This window comes from Liolophura sinensis, chromosome 6, assembly GCF_032854445.1.
Source record: "Liolophura sinensis isolate JHLJ2023 chromosome 6, CUHK_Ljap_v2, whole genome shotgun sequence".
Taxonomy (NCBI): Eukaryota; Metazoa; Mollusca; class Polyplacophora; order Chitonida; family Chitonidae; genus Liolophura; species Liolophura sinensis.
The window spans coordinates 76,834,505-76,853,068 of record NC_088300.1 but is presented as its reverse complement, the minus strand read 5'-3'; the positions used below and the strand labels follow the sequence as shown (position 1 = coordinate 76,853,068).

Here is an 18,564-nt window from a genome sequence, read left to right as displayed (position 1 = left end):
GTCTTTACGTGAGACAGTCCACGAAAGATTGATAGATATCCCAACTACAGGTAACTATAACTCAAATTTTTACGACGCCAACACCAGTATGAACAAAATTCACAAGATTCAACATGTTAGTACAAACCACAGGTGCATTGTTATAATGTTTAAACAGCTAACGTCTAAATAAATACATTCATCGATCTTCAAGATAATGTAGTATGATCTGCGTTCTGTTAAGACATATAACCGTCATAATAACTGTTATATGTTTTACCTGTAAAGGTATATTTGTGTCACCGATGTCACAGTCATCCGGATGACAAAGGTAAAGTATGCACATTGTGTATTGTATTACAACGCGAAATTGTGCTGATTTCACTTATTATAGCTAATGCCAGTGTTCCTCGGGAGGAACATAATTTCAATTTGACTTCACTCAGCATCTCCCGATCGTAGTCATTTCTGGGAAAATCGCTGACATTAGCAAGATGACGGGACGGTGGTGATTAGAACCAGACATGCGCAGTGCAAAGATCGTTTTGTGGCTTCCAGAGGAGGGTACTCTTATACAAGGTGAGAACAGTCAGATATCCATCGAGAACTACTTTCATCACAGCGCGTTTACAAAACATGGGTTAATCCATCATATCACAAGGTTCCATAGCCTGTGGGCACCACCATGTCTTTTTATTATCACAGATGTAGTGCAACCTACAGTTAAATATTGGAATATACGCGATTTTTAAAATCTAACCACGCAAGTCGGTCGTCGTGACTACAGCGGTCGATGGTTGTATCCTATCCAGTAAGCCAGATTAAACACGGCAAAAGCCGCGGGAAAAGCAATTCGTGATACGAGGTCGACTCGGTCAGCGCTGAGCCAGAGTTTAGAGCAACATGTTTCCTTAGGGACTTCCCCAATGTCCACAGTCACTGTGTAGCTGTGCGAAGTATGCTTGCTCACAGCATCGCCATTTTCTGTCTGAAATGGAGAATGTGAAAATATATCAACACCGACCCACTATAAGAAAGAGGACCTTATAGTCTGCATGTAATGACTCAGCAAAGCATGTTCTTAACGCTCTAGGACCACCTTTCACAAAAGTTAATAAATCACATTTCTCGTGCTCTGTTTTATACATTAATGCAATCATTTTCCGTACAACGATACCGGGTGCCAAGCAATAAAACTCAAACCGAGACTCACATTCTCGTGGCATATTCGGGGAACATTCTCTTGCTATAAATGTTCGAAGTTCAAAATCTGAAACCTACAAGTTCTGGGGATTAGGTTGTTGGTAATGTACCAAGTTTTAAAATAATCGTTTCAGTTGTTATAAAGAAGAAGTTTTTAAAGGTTTTGCACAAAGCCAATATGAACGCCGAGTAACGAGACCTATATCACTCAAATGTTTTGCCCCCATCCTAGGCCATACGCTCTTCAAATTTTATTTACATCACCCACATGGTATCCATTTTATAAGCGTTTATGTCGGGGAAGAACAATCATCCAAAATACCTGAGTAATTTCAGTAGGGTTCACAGAATAAAGAGCTATGCACCCTCCAATGTTGTATGGTTTATAGCGCCAGGGAGCGACGTGGTATACATGTATTTTAGATACATTTTTGAGATAATTTGAGGTGTAAACATGATACAAGTTATCTGAAAGCCTGTCCTTCTATGTGTAGAAAATCAGCCATTATTCCCTATAAGTTCCCGGTGTCGCGCATAGAAGATCTGTATTTATTTATTTATTTGATTGGTTTGTTAAGCCATACTCAAGAATACAAAGATGATCTTCAGACTTACAGACACATTCAGACATGCCAATAGTTCGCTATGGCTGGTATATACTCAAGCTTTAGACGCTAATCTGTGCACCAGAGCCCAGTATAAGCGCAACTCACAAATTACAAATTGCTATTTCAGTCGGTTACTTTAAAAACTTTTTAAAGGTGGTCCTAAATTAGAATTAGGCCTTCTTCTTTTCCGTGAGAACCTGTACACTGTTTTGGTATTCCTGTTCAATTGCCAAGCTGGAGTACCTGGTATTTTTTCTTGGAATTATTGTCTTGCTTCCGAGATTGCACATTCACTAAAGCATACTCCAAAAGCGCTCCGAAGACAAAAATCAAACAGACATTTAACCAGATATCCATTGACTTTATGTAGGACACTCTGGGTAGTTTGGCTTGGACACCGGTACTTTGGGTTGTCATGGTGAGCACACACAGTAATCCCAAGGAGACACGTGCAGGGGTCGCGCGAGGATCAATCCAAAAGTTAACCCAAGAAAGGACCACAATGAGGATTGTTGGTAAGTATGTTTGCACGAGGTAATATTCAATCCTGCGCGTGATATGGAATTTGGCCACCAAACAGCTGTAAGTTCCTGGAAAGAAGCAATAGATTGAAGAGTTAAAGTTTTAGGGAAGGAGGTGTTCAACAGTATTACTTAAAAAATCCTCTGCATACATTCAAGGTATAAAAAATGGGGCCATATTTTGAACAAGTAAAATGAGGAGTAGCTTGAACGATGAAGTTAGCTGAAGTAAGAATACGGAGAAATAACCAAACATGATTTGTACCCTGACAAGGTCTCTTAATGACCCGTTTTTGATGACTTACCGGTGACATATTCCTGTGTACAGTCTCCTTTCTCTGTCCTCATCAGACTGAATTCTGGGAGCTCAATGTCTTCGTTTACACTCAACGCTCCTTCAGTTAACCACTTCAGTGTTATATCTTTCGTGTTGTAGCCGACTGAGGAAAGTAACGATGAATCCTCTGAGTAAGTGGTTATACCATAATGACGGGGTAATGAAATAATGTCGCTTGCCAGCTGCTATGGCAGGCATGTTTCTCATGCAACTGTTACACATCACAAGGAGTTGTCTAGAAAAAGTAATGTGTACCCAGCCTGCGATTAGGACCTACATTTTTTCTATATCTTTCTGCGAAGCAGGGGTTAAAGAACTATACGTTCACTTGTGACGAATTGCTGAGGTCAACTGCTGTGGGCTGTTGGGAATAAAATAAAGATCGCGATGTTTCAAAGTGGGGTGTTCAAGAAGTAAGTAGAGATGGTGGTGTTCCAGAATTGGTTGTTAGAGAAGCAGGTAAAGATGGTGGTGTTCCAGAATGGGTTGTTTGAGAAGCAATTAACGATGGTGGTGTTCCAGAATGGGTTGTTCGAGAAGCAATTAACGATGGTGGTATTCCAGAATGGGTTGTTAGAGAAACAAGTATCGATGGTGGTGTTCCAGAATGAGTTGTTAGAGAAGCAGGTAATGATGGTGGTGTTCCAGAATGGGTTGTTAGAGAAACAAGTAACGATGGTGGTATTCCAGAATGGGTTGTTCGAGAAGCAATTAACGATGGTGGTGTTCCAGAATGGGTTGTTAGAGAAACAAGTAACGATGGTGGTATTCCAGAATGGGTTGTTAGAGAAACAAGTAACGATGGTGGTGTTCCAGAATGGGTTGTTAGAGAAACAGATAAAGACGGTGGTGTTCCAGAATGGGTTGTTAGAGAAGCAATTAACGATGGTGGTTTTCCAGAATGGGTTGTTGGAGAAGCAGGTAATGATGGTGGTTTTCCAGAATTGGCTGTTAGAGAAGCAGGTAATGATGGTGGTGTTCCAGAATGGGTTGTTAGAGAAGCAATTAACGATGGTGGTGTTCCAGAATGGGTTGTTCGAGAAGCAATTAACGATGGTGGTATTCCAGAATGGGTTGTTAGAGAAACAAGTATCGATGGTGGTGTTCCAGAATGAGTTGTTAGAGAAGCAGGTAATGATGGTGGTGTTCCAGAATGGGTTGTTAGATAAACAAGTAACGATGATGGTGTTCCAGAATGGGTTGTTCGAGAAGCAATTAACGATGGTGGTATTCCAGAATGGGTTGTTAGAGAAACAAGTAACGATGGTGGTGTTCCAGAATGGGTTGTTGGAGAAGCAGGTAATGATGGTGGTGTTCCAGAATGGGTTGTTAGAGAAGCAATTAACGATGGTGGTATTCCAGAATGGGTTGTTAGAGAAGCAGGTAATGATGGTGGTGTCCTAAAATGGGTTGTTAGAGAAGCAGGTAATGATGGTGGTGTTCTAGAATGGGTTGTTAGAGAAACAAGTAACGATGGTGGTGTTCCAGAATGGGTTGTTAGAGAAACAAGTAAAGATGGTGGTGTTCCAGAATGGGTTGTTAGAGAAGCAGGTAATGATGGTGGTTTTCCAGAATGGGTTGTTAGAGAAGCAGGTAATGATGGTGGTGTTCCAGAATGGGTTGTTAGAGAAGCAGGTAATGATGGTGGTGTTCCAGAATGGGTTGTTAGAGAAACAAGTAACGATGGTGGTGTTCCAGAATGGGTTGTTCGAGAAGCAAGTAACAATGGTGGTGTTCCAGAATGGGTTGTTAGAGAAACAAGTAACGATGGTGGTGTTCCAGAATGGGTTGTTAGAGAAGCAGGTAATGATGGTGGTATTCCAGAATGGGTTGTTAGAGAAGCAGGTAATGATGGTGGTGTTCCAGAATGGGTTGTTAGAGAAGCAGGTAATGATGGTGGTGTTCCAGAATGGGTTGTTAGATAAACAAGTAACGATGGTGGTGTTCCAGAATGGGTTGTTAGAGAAACAATTAACGATGGTGGTGTTCCAGAATGGGTTGTTAGAGAAGCAGGTAAAGATGGTGGTGTTCCAGAATGGGTTGTTAGAGAAACAAGTACCGATAGTGGTATTCCAGAATGGGTTGTTAGAGAAACAAGTAACGATGGTGGTGTTCCAGAATGGATTGTTAGAGAAGCAGATAAGGATGGTGGTGTTCTAGAATGGGTTGTTAGAGAAGCTATTAACGATGGTGGTGTTCCAGAATTGGTTGCTCGAGAAGCAGGTAAAAATGGTGGTGTTCCAGAATGGGTTGTTAGAGAAGCAAGTAACGATGGTGGTGTTCCAGAATGGGTTGTTAGAGAAACAAGTAATGATGGTGGTTTTCCAGAATTGGCTGTTAGAGAAGCAGGTAATGATGGTGGTGTTCCAGAATGGGTTGTTAGAGAAGCAAGTAACGATGGTGGTGTTCCAGAATTGGTTGTTAGAGAAGCAGGTAAAGATGGTGGTGTTCCAGGATGGATTGTTAGAGAAGCAGGTAAAGATGCTGGCATTTCAAAATTGGTTGTTAAATCTTTTAAGACAAAGATGGTGGTGTTCCAGAATGGGTTGTTAGAGAATCAAGTTTAAAGTTGTGGCATTTCAGAGTTGGTTGTCAAAAATTCAGGTTAAGATGGCGGTATTTCAGAGTTGGTTGTTAGAGAATCAAGAGAAGATGGTCGTATTTTAGAGGAAGTCGATTAGGAGCTACATCTTGGGTATAATTTTCCGTATGACAAAAGTTAAATGATTAGACGTTCACTTCTATGTCCACTGCTTTATCTTATTTCAATACCTTTTTGTCGTGGATTTATGAAGACACACATTCGGACACAAGATAGCGTGTCAAGAAAAATTGTTAAATGGACTAATTAGCAGTTAATAAGTAATGAGGTTTTCGCCTTGTGTAAAGATCTGGTTGTATACATTGTGTATGATTACTCTACTGGCTGATATGGTAACAATGTCCACACAACTGTTCCTTAGTCACTCAGTGTCGGAGACCGATTCTGATAACAGCTACGAACCATTTGTTCCATGCATGCACATACTTATTTATGTATATTCTTGATGTTACAGTGAAGAAGGATAGAGACTACTCACAGCTCATAGTCTTAAGGTCACAGACTTGTTTATCCATGGGGAAATTCTCCAGCTTCATGTTACACGCCACGACTAGACTTAACCTGCCAAGAAGAAAAAGTGTGAATCATGGAATAGGTGACTGGCCAGGAACAGGTAAATAATGACATAAATGGGGCAGGTACAAGCTCTAAATATGTACAAATACATTTATGCAAAATTCACTGATATATATCAAACACAAGTCAAATAAAACAATAAATAAATGCTCAATGATAGTAGCTGGTCCGATAATAGTCACGCCAGTGTTCAGTGATAGTAACTGGCGCGGTGCTATCTTTGTCAGTGTTCAGTGATAGCAACTGGCCCGATGATATCTTCGTCAGTGTTCAATGATAGTAACTGGCCCGACACATCAGTTCACGTCAGTGTTCAATGATAGCAACTGGCCATATGATATTCACTTTAAGGTTCAATGATGGTAACTGGCCCGTTCATAGTCACGTCCGTATTCAGTGACAGTAACTGGCCCGATGATATTTGTCAGTGTTCAGTGATAATAAGTGGTCCAATTATAGTCATGTCAGCATTCAATGATATAAACTGGTCTGATGGTATCCGCTTTACTGTTCAGTGATAGTTACAAGCCTGATGTTAGTCACCTTACTCTTCTTCACTGATAGTAACAAGCCCGATGTTAGTCTCTTCACTATGCAATAGTAGTAACAAACCCGATGTTAGTCACTTTACTGCTCAGTGATAGTAACAAGCCTGATGTTAGTCTCTTCACTATGCAATAATAGTAACAAACCAGATGTTAGTCACTTTACTGCTCACTGATAGTAATAAGCCTGATGTTAGTCTCTTCGCTATGCAATGATAGTAACAAACTAGATGTTAGTCACTTTACTGCTCACTGATAGTAACAAGCCCGATGTTAGTCTCTTCACTATGCAATGATAGTAACAAACCCGATGTTAGTCTCTTCACTATGCAATGATAGTAACAAACCCGATGTTAGTCTCTTCACTATGCAATGATAGTAACAAACCCGATGTTAGTCACTTTACTGCTCACTGATAGTAATAAGCCTGATGTTAGTCACTTTACTGCTCACTGATAGTAATAAGCTTGATGTTAGTCTCTTCACTATGCAATGATCGTAACAAACCCGATGTTAGTCACTTTACTGCTCAGTGATAGTAACAAGCCCGATGTTAGTCTCTTCACTATGCAATGATCGTAACAAACCCGATGTTAGTCACTTTAATGCTCACTGATAGTAATAAGCCTGATGTTAGTCACTTTACTGCTCACTGATAGCAATAAGCCCGATGTTAGTCTCTTCACTATGCAATGATAGTAACAAACCAGATGTTAGTCACTTTACTGCTCAGTGATAGTAACAAGCCTGATGTTAGTCTCTTCACTATGCAATGATAGTAACAAACCAATGTTAATCACTTTACTGCTCACTGATAGTTACAAGCCTGATGTTAGTCACTTTACTGTTCAATGATAGTAACTAACCAGATTATAGTCACTTTACTGTTCAATGATAGTAATAAGCCAAATGTTAGTCACTTTACTGTTTAGTGATAGCAGCTGGCAGTAGTGTGGGTGACTGTGTAGTTTCAGAGTATTAGAACAGTTCACTGTTACCGCTGACTGTAAAACACGTCGCCATTGGGGAAGATCCGGAGCAGCACATTCGGAAGTGTAACTGTGTGAAACGTCTCTTCCTTGCTGTTCATGAAGTATGGATCTGGTAGCCACAGTTTATTCGCATAGTTCGGTCCCGTGTTGATGGGTTTATCCGTGTCGTTAAACTTTAATCGAGGGTCATTCCAGGACTGGCGGAAATACACGTCCAGCGTGTACTGCTGTGGACGACAGACGTTACAACAGCGTCTTAACAAGCCTCAATATGGCATTCAGTACTGTTGTCATCTATAGTCAGTTTAGTCTGAGGACAAATATTACTTCTATTACAGATTTGAAATTCCCAACAAATATATTTTTCTTTAAACAAATGTACCTGCGTTAAAATGATTGCAAACGTTAACACTGAATTTCATAACTGTACCTGTGCTTTAAATGATTAAATTTAAAACTTCACAAAACATGTCCGGCGTAATGACTGAGGACGATGAGATTGGGATCGTGTAAATCTATACTTACCATGTGTATCTCATTGATACTACTCAAACTCTGTACGTAGAAGCCGATGGAAACGAACGTTGTTTCATCTGTATAGAAAGTGAAAAAACTCAGCAATAGGTCAACTTAGTGCAATCTCCTAGAACCAGATATTGGTGTTGCTTGCTGTTACTCATACATTTTATGGTTTAGTTTTTAAAGACACCATCTTACCACAAATATCGTTTACCGATACTTATGGCTGCTGGTCAATACATACATTTTTAATACAGCTATAGATTTGTAAGTAAGGCTCTATATACATCTATTACTGCTAGTAAGAAATGGTGTTTTCCGACCTCCAAGACTGTTAGTAAAAAGTGGGCTGTACAAAAATCTATAATTGCTGATCAGAAACTACGTTTTGAGGACACCCATACAACTGTTAGTAAACAAGGGGCTCTAACACACAGCTATAACTGTTAATTAGAAACTATAGACAGACACATACATACCTGTTAGTAAAACCTGTGTTTTATTGACACCTATACGATCGATATTCATAACGTGGGCTGAACCGTAACCTCTAAATCTCAGCCATAGCTTTCATTACAGAAAGCTGTCATTAGTTGATCGCGATTAAAGGGCCCGGTTTGTCAAAAGTGTGTTTGCTAATACCGGTAATAAGTCCTGTTATATATTTACGAATTTAATAAAATCCTGCAACCATTGTAGTTGTATGGAGACCAATTAGAACTGAAGCATATTTAGTTAATATTTTATACACTGCTATACAATTATTTTTTTTCCAAATACAAAATTGAAGATTTGACTCAAAGTTAAAGACGGTTACATATGGCTGTTATTCAGAAACTAGCTTTTACAAAGATCAAATGTTTATTACAGTGACCATGGAAAACTAGATTCCAGGGGAATAATTTTATATCCTGTTAAAGTAAAAGAAAGCCAAAATATGAAGTAAGATTCATCATACGGACAACTGAAAACTATGCGTATAAATATTTTCATTTTTTCCAGATTTTTTTAAGAGTGGTGAAAGGCATTTAAATATTTGAATACTATGGTGGGCTTTATAAGCCATACTGACGGTATCTACGAACTCCGACATCACATCACCTTTTTACTAGAAGAAAGGAAATTTTGGGAACATTACTTTAGCAATGTTTTATTCATGAGTAAAAAGAGTTGTTCTGGCATTCAGTGTCGTGATTAGAGTTGGAAAAACTCCCTGTGACGTCTGAGTTCCCAAACACTGATAGTATGGTCCATAAACCTACCTTAGAATTCCAGAATTTAAACACTTTGAACTCTTTCCATAGAAATCTAAAAAAAATCACCTAGCTGGGAGAGCAGTGCTACTTATACAGAGAACGTTCATACTTTACACTGAACGCTCTAGCTAATGAGTAATCAAATGTCTAGCTTCGAAAATGAAAAATACAGCAAACCATGTTAATTTTTTCGTATATTTTTTTCTCTAAATACCAAGTGTAATAAGTTTATATACAGTGTTTATACTGTTGATCGAAACAAGCGATGCACGTGTCTTGACAATGCAGCAAATCTATAGTTAAATCCAATAATAAGCTTCGTAGCAATAAAATAAACAATGGTTCGATCGTAATCGTCACATCGCTGTTCATTATCTCGTGTTGACTTCAGTACAGTTCCCGTCATGTAGTGAAGACATTAGAAAACTAACTTCACATCGATTACCTTTACCACCACGGGCCCGCTGGCAACTTCCGGGCAATGGAGCTCTAATGTAACCATGCTTCCGTATATATTCTATTGCAATGACTTCCTAACCCTAAATGACCTTGACAATTGCTTTCAGGGCACACGTGCATCCAGTTTCCAGCCAATCCTTCGCCAAGAGCCATCTACACTGGCAATGACAGGAAACATGCCACAGTGCTTTAGCCACCCATTACTACTGAACATGCTAAACTTATCAATGACGTTATGAGCACAGATAACGGTCCAGTTGACTGCCTCACTTCATCTCGCCAAAACCTCCATTCGCATTAGGATAACATGCCCAGGCTCTTAACATACGAGCAGTACCGGCCATTTGCCCGGTGGGGATGGAAAACTTTGATTCCTTCCACTCACTACCCTCATTCAGTACTTTCAGGCAACATCACAGAGATTTGCAAAGCTGTTTTCAATTTAAGAGCTCAAACGCCCGTATGATTTTCAAAAGTTTTAAGCATATGTAAAGGCGGAAGAAAAGATTTATTTATTTATTTAATTGATGTTTTACGCCGTACTCAAGAATATTTCACTTATACGATGGCGGCCAGCATTATGGTGGGAGGAAATCGGGCAGAACCAGGGCGAAACTCACGATCATCGTGCTGACCTTCCCTCGTACTACTGCAAAGGAAGGCCAGAAGTTAAGAAAACCTTCTGGGAATTCAACTGTCTTCCATTATGTTGGCATGGCATGACACACATAACGAATACACAAAACTTTACAGAATCGTTACAAATAATTACCACAGTCAGATGTATAATTTGCAAGCATTATTTTTAATGTCTGCCATAACGGACAATTCATAACTATATGTCAATAATCAGCAAGGACAACAGGTGACATAGAAATCGTTATAAGCATTTATAATGAGTTTAATCAGCTTACTGCATGTACATGTTGTTATTGTCCTCCACTCGACTGGAAAAGTGCCAGCCCTGTCGTGAGTTTGTTACACTTTTCTACGTCGGTCATATCTCATTACTCTGTCTCATAATCTGGTTACACTGATACATTACAATAATCCCGTCCTTGTGGGATCTCCACTTGGGTGTACGCAACCCGTTGTCATGAAAGAAGGCAATAACTGTATATACCGTGATTTGAAGACGGCGAATTTTATGACAATCGTGTATACTTTTGTCCAGCGAATATCACTTCGACCAACTAATATAATAGGCGTAAAGCACAGGGAGAAAAAACATAACTGTTCGGTTCGGTGAGAGATTTTCAGAAAATCCAATGTGCTTTGTTGTGTAGAAACACCAATATGGCTTAGTGCAATAAATAATTGAGACAAACGTAAACATCTCCGGCAAATTTACTGATATCGAAAGAACACTTCGTGTGAGCACCTGAGCCATCAGATGGCATAAATTTCTTATCGATTTCTCAAACAATGTCGGATGTTGTCCTGCTCAGAATTCAGCTGTAGGCCATTCTATAGACAATGGCTGCATACGGACCGAACATATAAAGGTAGTGTCTCCACAACAATGACGGCGATCTGCGATCAACGGCACCAGACAGTCTCTGAATGTTTGTTGGCAAGGATCGTCACAAATAACGTGACCCATCTAGAATTATTGTTTTCGTGCCACCATAAGATCTGACTGAATTCAGCGTTGAATTTGCTGATGGAGGATTCCACGGACAAGCTGAATCTATGTCTGACCAGGTCTTGTTAAATAGAACCACACGAGGGTGATCAAAAGATTTGTATGAAAAATAGTTTCAAGACAGAATATAGATATAAGGACGTGCTTTCACAATATTTATGCCTGGCGCAGATAAGAATTTGAACTACTCAACGTTTCCATAAAGACAATGCAAATGTGCAAAAGGTTTGCTATACAGTGTCTAGAATAAATGATTCAATGACTATGGCTTAAAACTGTTTGGGTAAGTTTACAGTCGTATCGTGGCGAGAACTTGTTTAAACCAGCAGACATGCAGTGTCTAGCTGGATATTTTGATTGGGATATATTGTATTCGTAGGGAGTATTGCTTTATCTCATTTGTGGTTTCCGGGCACGCGAAAAGTGTAAACTATTGTTGACAAGCTGGTAACGCCTTAGCAGCAGTACAGGAAACCGAGTCAGCTAAGACATGAAGATAATCCTGTCATAAACTCGACATTCTTGGTCTTTCTCAAGAAAGAATAAATCCAAGCAAATGATTTGTTTTAGGCATAGTAAAAGAGAACATAGATCGTCCAGTTTTTACCTTTTTTATAAGTTTTGGTTTTCATTCAATATCAGTATATTATGTGAATACACATAACCAGTTGATCTCTGTATGTTTTGAAATGAAGACGTATCAAAAGGTGCACCTCGTAATATGGGCAAAGTTTAACAATACAAATTACACACGAGAATATAATTAATAATAATTGCATCTAGTCTAGAATTATTACAAAGCAAACTACAAAAAGCATACAGCCCATATCAGATAGACACGGGTCTGGTTATTTTGGGTCGGACAAAAATCCAGCTGTCCTAAAGGCAACATATCTAATAATATACAGCTAGTCTGTTCTACTGTATACATTCCTATATTTTATTCGTTAAAAAATCCTTGGCAAAACTTTATTGAAAAATTGACAAAAACCTTTCTTAATACAACAGCAACATTCGATATTATTACTCTTTACATAATTTTATATTTGCAAATTGTGCCAAACATTATTAAGTTTGAATCCCTTTGTAAGATTTTCACAAATGAAATTCTGTAATGTTTATCTTCGACACACTCTACAATATTAAAACACTGATATATTTACCAGTCAGCCCTTTGTCTGAAATAGAAGTACAGTGACTTTCATTTCGGCATGTACGTCTTCCAGGCATGATAACATACATGGAATATTAAAGCACTACGGCAGCAATTGTCTTCACACAAACTGTTTTAAAGGCCAGACTACATTGTTAAGTAAATATTGTAGATTTTACATATCACTTAACATGGCAGAATATGGCAAGCCTTTGTGTATAATTAGAAAATAAATTTATAAAAAAAATTGTAGTACAGGTCATGTCGAGAATGGAAATGCTAGCATTACATTTGTGAATAACATTATGTTGTATATAGCCGTTTGATATTATCAAATCTTTACAGATACAATTGCTAATTGTTCTAAGGAAGAAAACAAACTATATTAAGTTAAAATAGATCAGCTGCCATCGTAATCAGAGCGATTAAGAAAGCCTTTGGTAGCCTTTATAGATTTCAAACGACAGGCCACAGACCTCATTAACATTTAACATCGTAAGATACATATGCTACAACATTTTCAAAGCACACGCATTCACATTTAAGCCAATACAAAGCAGTATGCCCTATGACCTCAACACGATATACGTTGTAGACAAGGTGCAGTTTAATGATGTAACATCTCCACGCTGTATAAATTAAAACAAGACACAGGTGAACCATTTAAACACCATAAACGTTGAACGCATGGTACAGTTAAAATGCTACACTATCTGGACACACATTCAATACGTTAGAACACAATATGTGAAATATTTTTGACATTGTTCAATAATACAAAAAAAAAAAAACAACAAAAAACAAAAACAGAAACAAAAAAAACGAAAAAGAAAAAAACCAAACAAACAAAAAAAACCAAAAAAAAAAGCAAAAAAAACATACACAAGTACATGATATGTAATCTCAGCACCATATGCGTTATAGAGAAGGTAAAGTAAAATGTTATACCATCACGGCACATTCAAGACAATACACCACCGAATGCTACACCATATCCAGAGCATATACGTTATAGACAAAATGCAGTAAAATGTTATACCATCTCGACACTATATACGTCACAGACAAGACCCAATACGCATTAAAGACGGCATAAAAGAAAATGCTATATAATTTTAACACTAAAGGCATTTTAGATAGGGTACAATTAAATTATCTCGACACAGTACACATTAGACAATACACAATTACATGCTATATATCATCCCATATACGTTATGGGCAATGCACAGTTAAATGTTACACTATCTGGACACATTCACAGACACATTCAAGACGACACACCGATGAATGTTATATCATCCTATATATATACGTTCTGGACAAGGTACAATTAAATGCTGTAGCATGTACACAGAATACATGTTAAAGATGATACAACGCTCATTTGAACACCATAAACGTTGTAGACAAGGTACAAATATATGATCTAGCATCTCAACACAATACACATTACAGGCCATATACAATTAAACGCAACACAATCTCATCACAATGTACGTTGTGCGCAAGGAAAAATTAGATATCGTAACATCTTGAAACCAAGCCCATGTAAACCAGGTCACCATCAAATGATATAGCCTGTCAACACAATACAAATTCGCGAACATTCAAACTTAACAGTCAAATCAACTTACCCATGTTAGCTCTAGGCCTTAAGTCCCGGTTGTAGTAGTTTTGTACGAACAAGCGATCGAGAATATCCTCTATAGGTGTTGTAAGATTCGCACAGTCTACAATATCCCCAAAGAGGCTGGATAAGAAATACAAAATATTGTTAAAGTTGGGGATTCAAACCCAAGTCATACATTTAACCTACGTCTCGAATTCATCCAATACGCAGCATTCTCGTGACACCCTATAACTACTTGCATTTGATTCCAGATTTGTACTGCATTTTAATTAGTGATTTGGATGTAATTAATTATGTAAAGTAAACTGGCTATAACAAGGTCAAAACTTACAGGGACTGGTTGGTTGAATGAATGACGTATATCGGGGACTAATATAACAGTTATTTTAGCTCCAGTCTACATAAAGTGTGAGATGTGTTCGTAAGTGTTTGTTAGTAAATTTCACTTAGAAATGGCGATGCAGTATATGTAGAGTTACTGTAAACAGCTGTTCTCCTATAAAACTGCATTAATGAAGAGGAAAAAGAAGAAAACCTTTAAATACTAAGCAATATCGTATAAGACTGGATTCAAAATGAACGCATAAAAAAGAGTTCAGGGAGTTTCGAAGGATAACTTTCTAACTGGGAACTTTACTTAGGGTATTCAGATTTAACTATAAGGGTTCTTTTTATGCGGCAAATCTGTTGTAGCTAAGGTCATTCAGACATAAGCTTCAGGTTTGTTTATATATGTGTATTCTTCTGTAGTCGTTAGCTCAACCATAACTAGGAACTGGTTACAGCAAAGATCAGCAGGAATCTTCACATGCATAGGAGTGTCTTTGATGTCACAGCGTATACAACGTGCTGGTGATACTCAATACGATTGCTACATGAAATATCAAACACCCTTAAGCATGTGAGCTCAACCAATACAGAGGGCACGACAACGAAACGTATGACCTTAACTCAGGAATCGGCGGCTGACAAGCCTCATGGTGTGGTGGAAAACTGGAGAGAGCCACAGAGAAGCCAGTTACCTCGCCCGGTTCCTGACAAGCCTCATGGTGTGGTGGGAAACCGGACAGAGCCACAGAGAAGCCAGTTACCTCGACCGGTTCCTGACAAGCCTCATGGTGTGGTGGGAAACCGGACAGAGCCACCGAGAAGCCAGTTACCTCGCCCGGCACCTGACAAACCTCATGGCATGGTGGACAAAAACGGATACATCCACGTAGAAACCTAAACAACTGCATGGTCATATACCCGAAAAGCTTCAGGGCGTGTCTGTTCGATGCCCAAGAGGCCATGTTAATCAGTTAACAAGCCATTATTAGACAAGAGAAAGGTGGATTCTTTGACTGGATCATCATCACACTGGGTGAGAATAAGAGGTGTGACCGTCCAATTATGAGGAGTTCAGCTACAGAAAAGATTCACAATCGATTTGTGACAGGTATTATGGCATATATCGCAGCGAGTTATAGATGATATTTAAACGGAATGTTGTCTGGCACGAAGAAGACACAAGCGACGGTATCTAAGCCATACTACTTCTTACTGTGTCCCAACAGTTCCTCGGGCGATAGTTCAAAAGTGTTCTGAAATGTAATTCTAATTTATATTTCAATACCAGTGTGGCACACATACAATGAAAACATGAAATTTTAGCTTTGGTTGATCATCACTCCAATAGCATGTCGAGTTCAGAAAGTATTATGTATGTGAATTGTTCAGAGTATTTGGATTGCTTTCGCCATCGCAATTTAACGTCACAGTGTTTGATATGAACTTATGAACCATATTGTATCAAACAACAAAATTAATTATAGGTTGACTGTCTATATATTTCGAGGCCCTTTCTGAATACTGTCTTTATCGTTGTAGATATAAATCACAGTGTTTGAATCCAGTCTGTAAACCCTCTATATGCCATATACCAGTCTCCCAGATGCTTATTTTATCTATAAATTGTTAATTTAGCTGAGATAGGGTTTTATTACAACTATTCGTGTGAACGGTTAAATAGTACTAACTAACCATGCAAAGCGGCCAGGCCTCGGGTATTATTACTTCACCAGCAGAATCATGGTTTATGCGGGTATACAAAATATGGCATATATAGTTTGTGGACTATATACTACTAGATACTACATAAAGTGGTACCCTATGGTATACATACACGAATGCGTGTACTGATGGTATATTACATCAAATCGTGCAGAATGATATCCGCACAGAGCGTATATTAAATCGAATTTATTTATTTCATTGGTGTTTTACGGCGTGCTCAAGAATATTTCACTTATACCCAGGTTGCATTACATCAGATCGTGAATAACATGCTTACAGAGGGTATATTACATCAAATCGTGAATAACATGCTTAAAGAGGGTATATTACATCAAATCGTGAATAACATGTTTACAGAGGGCATATTACATCAAATCGTGAATAACATGTTTACAGAGGGTATATTACATCAAATCGTGAATAACATGTTTACAGAGGGCATGTTACATCAAATCGTGAATAACATGTTTACAGAGGGCATATTACATCAAATCGTGAATAACATGCTTAAAGAGGGTATATTACATCAAATCGTGAATAACATGCTTATAGAGGGTATATTACTCCCAATCGTGAATGACATGCTTACAGAGTCAATATTACATCAAATCGTGAGTAACATGCTTACATAGCTAATATAACATCAAATCGTGAATAACATGCTTTCATAGCTAATATTACATCAAAACACGATTGATATACTTACAGAATGACTACAGCTGTTGTTGTCCAGAGAGACATTGACCTGGAGGGAGTCATGACGCTTTTGTGTCCCCCTTAGACAATCAGTCCTGACCAATTATCAGTGATACTATACAGCCCCTTAGACGTCGAACACCTGTAACACAATGACGGGGATGTAAAGGTGATTGCGAGAGAATCAGGTGAAAGGCAGAAAGGTAGACTGATGCCTACGGGCTGGAGGCCACCTCATACCTGTCCACCTGAATAATGGTCTATGTTAGGGGAGGGCATGTGTTCTTAATCCAGCACACACAGCCACGGCAAGCCCCGGGACGATCAATCCGTGACCGGTGCGCTGAACAGCCAACCTAACCTTGTATCTGAAGCAGACTGATGATCTTGGTATTTACACAAGTACATCCACACAACACCTCACTGTGAGCAAAGCTCATTTTCAACACCACGTCCATTTGCATCGTTGTTATGGAAATACATCTGACATAGAGCAATGTGAAACTGACCCCTCTCAAAAGTGTGTAAAGCTATTAGCGCTATAATTATGCCCATGTTATTGGATATTAAACGCCCGTATGCAAATGTAATGATGGCCTTAATGCGTGGAAGCACTAGGAAGTACGTATGTATCATGACATAATAAACGAACATGCTGAAATGATGTGACTGTTAGGTCAAGGAAATCGAAAATCGAAAGCAGTTTTATATAGCGTCGCTAAGAAAATGCTTTATTGTGATTATGATGTTGTCCATCTTCACATAACTTCATCTTTTATCGAACAGCGAACTGGTAAGATGTGGTAAGATCAGTTCGCCCTATATTCCATAAACTGGAGACAGTTCAAGCCAAGCATGGTAGCGCTAAAATTGTGCAATCTTCTTTTGATGGCATTTTAAAGTTGGTAGGCGGATAAGTGAGCAAAATTCCGAGCAAAAGTTTATTTATAGGTACTATGTCAATGTCGGTTCTGACATTATTTACCCAGTAAAGATGTTAACATGTTAGAACATGTTATAGCTGACAGAAACGTCACATATAATCAGAAACTGTCATTAATAAGTAATAATTAGACAACCGAAGCGGTCAGCAGAATGGAAAAGATAGAACACTATAATAGCCTGGGTACAATTGTATATGTAGTATCTGGTAACACCCACAGTTTTCTTATTGCAGAGACTAAAGCAGTATCATGTCTGATGTCCTACCTTTACTGTAGACCATGCACCAGGTAGCATTCCAGGTAGTACAAGTTATGCTTGTAGACAACCGCACCTTCCTGCTACATGGAGACACCTGTAGGCCATCGTGTAGTTATCTGGGATAAGTTCATTTAAAGCATATTCGTGAATGATAACCCTTCGAAAAATCTTTAAATTATGCGTATCAAGATCGACAAAAAACATTACCTCAACACTGCTAAAATCGAAATCTCTTAACTAGCGTTGCGATTCACCTTTTATATGCTGACACACCAGGCAACTTCGTAGCCTTCAGTTGGTATTACTGGTCGATACTTAATGCTGAAGGCACACGCTTCAGTCGCGAGTAAAATATTTGTCATGTTGCCATGTTAGGAGTCACAGGTACTTCTTATCCCTTCTTTGGGGAAAAACATTTGTTCGCATACAAAAGTTCTTAGTTAGAAAAGCCGTACTCAAAAGGCATAACTAAATGGCGTCCGCATGTGCGTGTAGCTTAAGACAGTTATCATAACTAGTATGTTTGAAAGGGATTACCATAGTGGTAGCGTAGCGAGCTGAAGCATGTGGAGCACGGGCCAT

The 18,564-nt window shown here is 38.7% G+C and overlaps 1 protein-coding gene across 1 annotated transcript; it reads right to left on the bottom strand.

Annotated features, from left to right (window-relative positions):
• Window positions 1–760: 760 nt before the first annotated feature.
• LOC135467574 (glycine receptor subunit alpha-2-like) lies at window positions 761–14,036 on the bottom strand. Its single transcript, XM_064745346.1, has 7 exons — window positions 14,033–14,036; window positions 7,889–7,956; window positions 7,370–7,590; window positions 5,729–5,811; window positions 2,617–2,751; window positions 2,034–2,380; window positions 761–967 (listed from the first exon to the last, which is right to left on the bottom strand). The coding sequence occupies exons 1-7, from the start codon at window positions 14,034–14,036 to the stop codon at window positions 761–763; spliced, it is 1,065 nt and encodes a 354-aa protein (XP_064601416.1).
• Window positions 14,037–18,564: the final 4,528 nt, after the last annotated feature.

Excerpts from the sequence above, each read along its gene's own strand:
- LOC135467574 (XM_064745346.1), bottom strand. Across the intron at positions 2,381-2,616 it reads TACACAGGAATATGTCACCG|GAACTTACAGCTGTTTGGTG; the intron begins GTAAGTCATCAA and ends GCTTCTTTCCAG. Across the intron at positions 968-2,033 it reads ATTCCAAGAAAAAATACCAG|ACAGAAAATGGCGATGCTGT; the intron begins GTACTCCAGCTT and ends TCTCCATTTCAG.